Source organism: Myxocyprinus asiaticus, chromosome 4, assembly GCF_019703515.2.
Source record: "Myxocyprinus asiaticus isolate MX2 ecotype Aquarium Trade chromosome 4, UBuf_Myxa_2, whole genome shotgun sequence".
In the NCBI taxonomy this organism is placed as follows: Eukaryota; Metazoa; Chordata; class Actinopteri; order Cypriniformes; family Catostomidae; genus Myxocyprinus; species Myxocyprinus asiaticus.
Genome location: NC_059347.1, coordinates 60531279 through 60542500, shown reverse-complemented (window position 1 = coordinate 60542500; position 11222 = coordinate 60531279). Strand labels below are relative to the sequence as shown.

At 37.2% G+C, this 11222-nt stretch overlaps 1 protein-coding gene across 2 annotated transcripts in view; it reads left to right on the top strand.

The window, feature by feature from the left end:
- LOC127440044 (methyl-CpG-binding domain protein 2-like) overlaps nt 1-11222 on the top strand; it is a 55694-nt gene that overhangs the window by 18189 nt on the left and 26283 nt on the right. For both annotated transcript variants that reach the window (XM_051696423.1, XM_051696422.1), the window contains exons 2-3: nt 965-1124; nt 9799-9936. In XM_051696423.1, coding sequence (XP_051552383.1) covers nt 965-1124; nt 9799-9936 — 298 coding nt within the window. The remainder of the gene's footprint in view (nt 1-964; nt 1125-9798; nt 9937-11222) is intronic.

The window sequence follows — 11222 nt, the reverse complement described above, 5'->3', positions numbered from 1 at the left end:
TATATATATATATATATATATATATACACACACACACAACTAAATTTGTTTGTAAAATAAACAAATATATATATATATATATATACACACACACACAACTAAATTTGTTTGTAAAATAAACAAACAAATATATATATACACACACCTATGTTTGTTTGTAAAATAAACAAATATATATATATACACACCTATATTTGTTTGTTTGTAAAATAAACAAACAAATATATATATATATACACACACCTATATTTGTTTGTTTGTAAAATAAACAAATATATATATATATATATATATATAATGTTTGTTTGTTTATTTTTTTTAAAGAAATTATAACAAAAGATTATTGCAAACTACTCATGTCAGCTTTTCTTTTTTTCAAGAATTCCAGCTTTTAATGAGACTGTAAATGTTTTTTTTTTTACTGTATCTGGACGGTTACACCACGTGACATTTTTGACTTTCAGCCTCAGGAAAAATATAAAAATGACTCTGAACTCAGTAATTGTAAGCATGTTGATTATAGCAGAGCTGTATTCAAGTCATTGTTTTGTGTTTTTCATTTGAAAGTATTTTTGAATAAATTAATAGATATGGACAAAAAAATTAACGTCACGTCATTGACCCACAAAAGGTAAAAAAAAAATGCCTATTTATTTGTCAGTTTGAAAAGAGGTTTAACTACTTTAATTTATTAAATTGACAATTGGTTCCTTTATTTTAATTGTTCATGGCACCTCCAGTCCTACAGAGCATATTAAATATAATAAACTTCAGAGTTCATGGTCTTATTGTAACATGTTTGCATATTTTATTATTTTTCTTGATTTTATTCATTCATGAATGCAGGAAAAATACAAAACATGCTGGACTGTTTTATTAAATTATCGTTTAAAATAGAAAAATGTTGATTATTTATTCATGTTGACAGATTCTCATGTTTGTGTTTGTATGTGTTCTCGTTCAGTCCTACAGGAAAGAAGTTCAGGAGTAAGCCACAGTTGTCCCGTTACCTTGGAAACTCTGTGGATCTGGGATGTTTCGACTTTCGCACGGGCAAAATGATGCCCGGCAAAATGCAGAAGAACAAACAGAGACTGCGCAGCGACAACCTCAACATGACAAAGGTGCTGAAAGCAACACAGATTTTACTTTCACTTGGCTCTTGATGAGTTTAAATGTGTGTGTGTGTGTGTGTGTGTAGATTCTTGAGGGTGTATTTATGAGAGTATATCGTGTATGGCAGCAGAAAAACACGTTGTAGAATGCTGACATGTACAAGACAGTATGTAAAGAATGTGTAACTGTACATGCTCCGCACATGAGCTCTGTGTGATATTAATATTTGTGCAGATTAAACTTTACATGTTTAGTGCAAATAACACATTTCATATCGCCTCCTTCCCTTCATATACACAGAGATTGTGCCATGAAAATCAGGTTAAACTGATTGTTTGCGCTCTGTTGACATCTGTCCATAAAGAACGTTGAGTATTGCCCACATTCGATCAAACGGAGAGGACGTACAGGAAGTGCATTTGCCTTTATTGTGTGAGACGTGTGTTTGAGCATGTTCGTGTGTGGGTGTTTAACATGTTCACGTGTTCTCTGCATGTCTGTGCAGTTCACAACGCATTTTGCCCGGCAGTCGCAGCTGATAGAGTCTTAACGTTCACGTGCAAAAGCATTCAGGAGTAGTTCAGCAAAGTCAAAGATCTCTTATCATATATATATATATATATATATATATATATATATATATATATATATATATATATATACTCTTAAAGGGACAGATCATTTAGAAATGAAAATTCTTTCTTCATAGAACACAAAAGGAAATGTTCAGAATGTTAGGGACTGACAGCCTCAGTCACCATTTACTTTCACTGCATCTTTTTTTTTTCCAAACAATGAAAGTGAATGGTGACTGAGACCAACATTCTGACAAACGTCTCCTTTTGTGTTCTACTGAAAAAAGTAAGTAATTTGGTTTTGGAACAACATGAAAGTGAGTAAAAGATGACCGAATTTTCATTTTTGGCTGAACTAACCTTTTAATAGTCAAAAATTAACTTTGAGTTGATGAACGGTTGTCTTTTAGTTCTGATCCTGTAATATGATGTGTTTATGATGGCGTAGAGCTGCTCTGTGTCTCTGTAGTCGTTATAGAGGTGTGCCCACGCGGCTTTCAGTGCACCCCGCCCTCTGACCCACTTGTGGACTACACCCCGTGAACGTTGACTTGAAGCTTTGTCATAACAATTGCCATAAATTCAGATTCCCTTTGCATCTAATTCCTACCCAGAACCACCCAGTTTTACAGGAAGAGACCGTCTGAATGACATGTAAAGCGACCAACTAGTTCAGGGGTAAATCAGGGCAAAGCATACTATACAGTTGTGCTGGTGGATTTCTAGTTTACATGCTACAAAGACCCCGTTTGCACTTTTTGTCATTAATCAACTCTGCCATTTAGGGGTGGGTGATATGACCAAAATCTTATATCACGATATGAATCATTTTACAACACAATAATGATATATATCACGATATAATAAATGTTTGTTAAAAAAAATCCATAAAAAATGGTTTATATATTAAATAATCATATTGTAATGCCTATTTGTGAATAATCTAGTAATTTATTTAAGTACTTTATAAATGAAAACGACTTCCTTGTGTAATTATCTCTTTATTTGGAACTTGACAAACATTGAGTAAAAAAAAAAAACCCTACATTTGGTTTAAATCAACCTTACCGTAATGCTTAATTTCACATTACGCCACATTTCAGTCTGATGTTGAGTAGTAGTATTATTTTTATTCTAAACTTTCCACAAGAAACTTGACATCTTCTGAAAACAATGCAACAAAGGAAATAATCTGTAAGTAAATATACACTGGCGGCCAAACGTTTGGAATAATGTACAGATTTTGCTGTTTCAGAAGGAAATTGGTACTTTAATTCACCAAAGTGGCATTCAACTGATCACAAAGTATAGTCAGGACATTACTGATGTAATAAACAGCACCATCACTATTTGAAAAAAGTCATTTTTGATCAAATCTAGACAGCAGCCATCACTCCAACACCTTATCCTTGAGTAATCATGCTAAATTGATCATTTGATACTAGAAAATCACTTGCCGTTATATCAAACACAGCTGAAAGATATTTGGTTCATTAATTGAAGCTTAACATTGTCTTTGTGTTTGTTTTTGAGTTGCCACAGTGTGCAATAGACTGGCATGTCTTAAGGTCAATATTAGATCAAAAATGGCAAAAAAAGAAACAGCTTTCTCTAGAAACTCATCAGTCAATCATTGTTTTGAGGAATGAAGGCTATACAATGCTTGAAATGCTGAAGATTTCATACAAAGGTGTACACTACAGTCTTCAAAGACAAAGGACAACTGACTCTAACAAGGACAGAAAGAGATGTGGAAGACCAGATGTACAACTAAACAAGAGGATAAGTACATCAGAGTCTCTAGTTTGAGAAATAGACGCCTCACATGTCCTCAGCTGACAGCGTCATTGAATTCTACCCGCTCAACACCAGTTTCATGTACAACAGTAAAGAGAAGACTCAGGGGTGCAGGCCTTATGGGAAGAATTGCAAAGAAAAAGCCACTTTTGAAACAGAAAAACAAAAAGAAAAGGTTCGAGTGGGCAAAGAAACACAGACATTGGACAACAGATAATTGGAAAAGAGTGTTATGGATCTTAACCCCATTGAGCTTTTGTGGGATCAGCTAGACTGTAAGGTGCGTGAGAAGTGCCCGACAAGACAGACACATCTATGGCAAGTGCTACAGGAAGTGTGGGGTGAAATGTCACTTGAGTATCTGGACAAACTGACAGCTAGAATAACAAGGATCTGCAAAGCTGTCATTGCTGCACGTGGAGGATTTTATGATGAGAATTCTTTGAAGTAGTTTAAGACGTTCTGAACACTTTATTCAAATTGTAACAGTAATTATTCACGTTATTAATGTCCTGACTATACATTGTGATCAGTTGAATGCCACTTTGGTGAATAAAAGTACCAATTTATTTCCATAAGAGCAAAATCTGTACATTATTCCAAACTTTTGGCCACCAGTGTGTGTGTGTATGTATATATAAACACTTCATTTGGCTCTAAATGATTTAAGTTATCACTGCAGAGAATATTTGAATATCTGAAAGCAAACAAGTCCAGATTGTTTTCTAATATCTAACATCATTCGAACTTAATTTTATTAAGGGTGATGATGTGTAATTTAAATAATCTGCGTGACAGATGACACATTATTGTTGATGCATGACACATAGTTTTAGCTGTTTTCCTCATCAGTGTTGGTTAGAATGTCAGGCTCTCTCGCCGTTTGTGATGTTTGACTTCCTCTATAGCGCTTTAAGGTAAAAACCGTGAAGCCTGGACTCACACGCACTTTCATGCTTCAGATATAGTGTGCACGACAATCGCTTAAAACACAGCTGCATGTAATATGAGAAGCTTAATTAGAACGCGCGATGAATGTCATTGTATTATATATCGCCCACCCCTACTGCCATTAGGTTTCAATAACTGCCACCTGACTGCCACCACTGGAGTCACGAGTTTGAATCCAGGGTGTGCTGAGTGACTCCAGCCAGGTCTCCTAAGCAACCAAATTGGCCCGGTTGCTAGGGAGGGTAGAGTCACATGGGGTAACCTCCTCGTGGTCGCTATAATGTGGTTCTCGCTTTCGGTGGGGCACGTGGTGAGTTGTACGTGGATGCCGCGGAGAATAGCATGTGCCTCCACATGCTGTGAGTCTCCGCGGTGTCATGCACAACAAGCCACGTGATAAGATGCATTCATCTTATTGCATTCACACCGCAATCATTGACAGTCTCAGAAATGGAGGCAACTGAGACTTGTCCTCCGCCACCCGGATTGAGGTGAGTAACCGCGCCACCACGAGGACCTACACGTGTCTCAACTAATAATTATGGTCTTCCACTGCAGAATTTATTCATTGAGCATCACAGCATGAAAACAGTTGAAATCATCATCACTACTCACAGACAGTTCAGGAAAAACACCATTCCTTTTTATACTCTGTAATAATGCCATTTCAAAACACGTGAAGCATTCACAAAGGCCAACGTTGAATAGAAATGAACAAACTCCCCAAAATATCTTATGAACTTTCAGCTCATGTACACACACCTGTTAGCACAATAATGCTATCTTTTAAGTAATTCACTGCGCTGTCTTTCTGGATGTCTATTGTAGCCGGACCATAATGGTGGATAATATAAGTAATCCTCGCTGTTGACTTCTTACCAATAAACTGAAAAGAGCACACAAACAAATTATTCCAAGCTTTAGGAACATCTGTTTGCAAAGTCAATCCTTCTGTAGGCAGCCGATGGAAGAAGCAGCATCTGGAACAGGAGCGCTATGCTTCGTGAATGGTTTCTGATCATAACATTGCTGTTTTAGATCAAACTTTAGTTTCACTTGATTATTAGGATAACTATTAACTGCACACATTGTCCGGGAAATTTTAAAGACATCTTACAACATTTAAAAAGCAAGAATCTAACCGCATGACACACAAGCAAGCAGACACTACACACAAAATGCCAACCAATCGCACTTCCGCTAGCCAACCGGAATTTCCACCCACCTAGCGAAAAACAGTGGACTCGCTGAGAATATTGAGGATATCGACGGTTTCTCTGGGATTGATTCACTGAAACACGATCCTTTATGTCATAGATGTATCAGATTGTCCTCCGCTGTCTAGAGAGTGTTTAGATTCCATATTTGGACACACCCTGTGTCCCACATGTGGTGAACAGCAGTGTTTGGGGTAACGCGTTAAAAGTAATGTGCGTTACGTAATCAGATTACTTTTTCAAATAACGAGTAAAGTAATGCGATTATTTTTTATTTTAGACCATAATATCTGAGTTATTTTTTAAAATAACGTGTTGCTTTGGTACACCTCTCCGTTCCCTGTATTGTGATAAATCAAGAGTTAAAGGGTGCAAACGAGTGCATGATGGGCATTGTAGTTCTAGAGAGTGGGAGGCTTACCAGAGATGTTCAGTGAAGTCGTAGTATGTGTGTGCATGATGGGTATTGTAGTTCTAGAGAGTGGGAGGCTTACCACAGATGTTCAGTGAAGTCGTAGTATGTGTGTGCATGATGGGCATTGTAGTTCTAGAGAGTGGGAGGCTTACCAGAGATGTTCAGTGAAGTCGTAGTATGTGTGCGCATGATGGGCATTGTAGTTCTAGAGAGTGGGAGGCTTACCACAGATGTTCAGTGAAGTCGTAGTATGTGTGCGCATGATGGGCATTGTAGTTCTAGAGAGTGGGAGGCTTACCAGAGATGTTCAGTGAAGTTGTAGTATGTGTTCACAGACTTATGCAGCTGAACTGTTCTGTGATACAGCTCCCCTTAACTGGGAGAATGGGATGAGAAAAGCTAACTCTGGATCAGTGACTCTGAGCAACATACTACATGGTTTGTGTACGCAGACAAAATGTCTTAATTTCTTAAACTATTCGACATTTTTGTTCAAGTAATTTGATTCGTGAAACAAAGTTTTGAAGACATTTTGGTAATATTAATAACGATTCCATTCAAGTTGTGTCAACATGCACGTTTACAGTAGGCTGTCCGCAGTACGCACCGTGGATCAGCTCAAAACAAGCGTGCACTGAGACGACTTGAGTGAAAAATATTCATTTATTTATCAGACTTATTCCTTAAACATGTTTGGTTGGCATTCCCCACTGAATTTTATCCTGACTTCTGAAAAACATCTCAAGTTGACTCTGGCATTGTCGATGGGCACCGCATATGATGACATATATGATGCAGGTTCAATTGTTGGACTTTGCTGCTTTAGGTAAAACTGTGGTTATTCTTCATTATTCAAGTTAGCTGCCATGTTGATGGAAAAACAAATCATGCATATTCCAGTTATTGAGTCTTTATTATATATATATATATGATGTGAAGACCTACTGATTGTAGACTTTCTAAATATCTGTTTGTTTAATATGTTGTTTTGATATGAGTATTGTACAGTAGCTAGCATGAACTGTAATATCTCTAATTATCTCTTGTATTTGTATTGAATGCACAGCAGAAGAGAGAGTGGCGGTGAGAAAAGTAGTGCAAAAATATTGCAAAAGCTTTCCATAAAAAGTAACTTTTTAATTAATGTAGTTACTTTTTTAAGGAGTAACCCAATATTCTAACAAGTTACTTTTAAAAGTTATGTTACCTAACACTGGTAAACAGACCCAGAGCGCACGTACACAGACTGCGCACAAGAGGGCGCTCAACGCACATTTTATCAAATGATGGAATTAGGTGCCCATGAGAGCTGAAATGTATTTTTGGCACTTAGTTTATATAAGTTTAAGTTTTTTTTATATTTTTGGGAGATATTTGCATTAATAATTCTATTCTGTTTTAGTTATTCTGTTTTAATGTTCAATAAAACCTGCTTGGAGATGTTTTTGGACACTAAAGTCCACGTTGAGAACCATTGTTCCAAATACTATATCTTTGGATTGTTTTACACTATCATATACGTTTTTGTTTCCTGGTATAGTTGACATGTTGGAGAACAACACCAAAGTTAATTTGATGTCCGTCCATATTTACTGTCTAAGAGGTAAAATGCCAAACATGAATAATAACTGAAACGTTTATTGTTAGAGCTCATGTTATTTGTGCTTTGTCAGCAGTGTTGTATCGTGAGAGTCTCTGAGAGTGATCAAAATGTATTTTCTTCAAATTTTGAAAGATTTTATAAAAATTGATACCATGCAATTCACCCTCTTTGCACATTTTTTTTTTTTAATTAGAAGCTCTTACTTTTGGGTATGCCATTTTAGCATAAAATCCTTACAAATGCCTTTCATCACTGAGACATTAGAGTTATGCAACAGACAGTTCTGTACCGCATTCAAACAGGTATCACGATCCCAACCGTGCATCTCACTGGTTCACAAGCGCATTTAAAGTAGTCTGTTCGGTTGAGACCAGTCCTCGAATTACCGCACCTGCTCTGCCCTCGTGCTGCTATGATTAAGCCGTGTTCATAATTGACCCGTGTAGCTCTGTTTCATTACACTGTAATCAATTACATATCTTTCTGATGATTTGTTTATCATGCTTTTCCTGCTGGGCTGCATAATTTGTTCTGGACATCTAAGATATAACACTGGATTATTCACCCAAGCAAGCTCACAGACAAGTAAAAAACAGCTCATTTTGAAGAAAACAGCCTAAGGTACACAGCGTACACAGTGTAATGAAGTTTAGGTAGGTGGCACGTGTCAAATTGACATCCACATGAATGGCAGGACCCAGGGTTTCCCAGCAGAACATTGCCCTGAGCATCACACTGCCTCCACCGGCTTGTCGTCTTCCCACAGTGCATCCTAGTGCCATCACTTCCGCAAACGGCGCACAAAGGACACAGCCGTCAACATGATGTAAAAAAAGAAAACGGGACTCATTGGAACAGGTGACCTTCTTCCACTCTCCAAGGTCCAGTTCCGACGCTCGCGTGTCCATTATAGGCGCCTTCGATGTACAGGGGTCATCATTGGCACTCTGACCGGTCTGCGGCTACGCAGCCCCATATGCAGCAGGGTGTGATGCACTGTGTGTTCTGGCACATACCTCCCTTAACCATCATTCCATTTTCTGTCGGTTCGGACCAGACGGGATAGCCTTCATTGCCCTTGAGCCCATTGTCGATGAGCTTTGGGCATCCAACACCTGTCGCCGGTTTATGGTTTGTCTCTCCTCGGACCACTGTCGGTAGGTACTCAACACTGCAGTCCGGGAGCACCCCGCAAGCCTTGCCATTTCAGAAATGCTTTGACCCGTCGTGTGGCTCTTGTCAAATTCGCTCAGGTCTTTACCTCTGCCTATTTCTCCTGCATCCAACACGTTGACTATGAGAACTGATTGTTCGCTTACCATCTCATCTACCTTGACCTTAACCTTGACATGTGGCCTTGTTAGGAGATGATCAACGTTATTTGCTTCACCTGTGAGTGGTCATAATGTTTTGGCTCATCAGTGTATATTGTCACAGTTGACAAGTAGGTCAAAAGGAAGTGGGAGTGCAAACAATGATGAGGTGTACAAAATGACATGTTTATTAAAAAGAACAGTATTTCATATAATGAGAACAGTTTAACCCAATGTTACCAAAGCAACTTAACTCATCGTAATGGCTCTTTGTACTGCAGCAGATTTGCCCTTTCTAAGTGGAAGTTTATAAACTATCCAAAAAATATGGTCAAATGTTGTTTCAGGTGCACTTAAAATAGAGAAACAAGGCACCCAGAGAGGATACACACTGTATATTTTCCCTTTTCCAAATCTTTAAATAGATGTTGAGAAGTGCGTACTGTGGATTAAACTGTGTCAAGTGATTTACATTATATTGGTGCAAATGTACAGTATGTGCCCTTACTGATGTTATACATTGCCATATCTTAACATGGTATATGAATATAGTAATCACTTAGTATCATGTTATATATAAAGGGACCATGCTACTGCCATCTGATATCATCACTGTACCGTGGGTCTGTTATCTCTGGATTCCCAATTCTCTCAATATACATTTTTCAGTTTCAAAGTGTTTTATTGGGATTGCTTTGCATACACAGAAAATGAAATGATAGTAAAATGAGGTGCCAGTTTTGTAAACAAAAATTATAATTGCATATATAAAATACAATAAAATTAAATCTCTCTCTTTTGCTCTTCACAGGGGAAGCTGGATCTGAACACAGCTCTCCCCATCAGACAAACTGCATCCATCTTCAAGCAGCCTGTCACTAAAGTGGTCAATCATCCAAACAACAAAGTGAAAACAGACCTGCAGAAAGCCACAGAACAACCTCGACAGGTGAGATTCAAACACTGACCTCAGATCAGAACAACACGACTTCATGCTGCATCTTGCATTCACCACTAGCGGTCACTGCAGGAGCCTTTATGTCTCAGTTATGTCTCATTTGACACTCATACAGCAGCAATGTGCTGATGATTTGGGGAGACATCAGTGTACACAGACAGACAGAAGGTGTGGAGTGAAACCTTTAGTTTCCTGATTATTTACTTGAAGCAAATGTATGCAATAATTTACCACTGAGATTCAATCTATTTTTGCATCAATTTCCATTTATTCATTTAGCAGATGCTTTTATCCAAATGAGGAAGGATGCAACATTAAGGAGACAGTAACACAAAAAGTGCTGCATTACAAAGTTTCAACTGCATCAAAAGTACGAGTGAAGACAGAGATTAGAGTGCAACAAGAATTGCATCAATGCAATGCACGGGTTTGAAAGCGAGCTACTTTCATAGTGAACCACTATTGAATTGATGATGCATAATATGCATATTTGAATGTTCCCTGTCATGCTTGTAGATTGCATTTATTGGCAGCTTTCAGATAATGACAGAATTTTATTTTGGGTGAACTGTTCCTGTAAAGGAATATTTTGTGTTCAGTGCAAGTTCAGCTCAGTCGAAACATTTGTGGCATAATGTTGATTACCACAAAAACAGTGAGGCACTTACAATGGAAGTCAATGGGGCCAAATTTTGAACATTAAAAAACTCACTTTTTCAAAAGTATAGACACAAGACATAAACAATATGTGTGTTAACATGATTTAAGTTTGATAAAATCACTCTCTAACCACATCCGTGTAAAGATATAGCCAATTTTACAACTTCGTTGCCATGGCGATGTAATGTCAAAAACCCTAAAACCTTAAAATGACTGTAAAAATGATTTAATCAACTTACAGCACAAATAATACACGAGTTTTAACAGAAGGATTAATGTAATTGTTTTTATAAAATTATAAGATTCACATTTCTGTCTTTAAACCCTCTAAAAATTGGCCCCATTGACTTCCATTGTAAGTGTCTCAATGAAACTTCCATTTGTGCTTTTTTTAAAGAACAGACCTCGACCTATTTCTCATTATTATAAAGTACTTTTTTTTTTTTTTTTTTTTTTTTACCGTATTAGGATACAAATTTCAATTCAATTGTCATTTATAAAATCGGCATTAAGGCAGTAAAACAAATGCTCTATTATTTGAAAAATTCATCATAATTTTACAAGTAATAGAAATAAAAAAAAAGACCATATTACAGTAATGAGAATTTGGGGGTGCA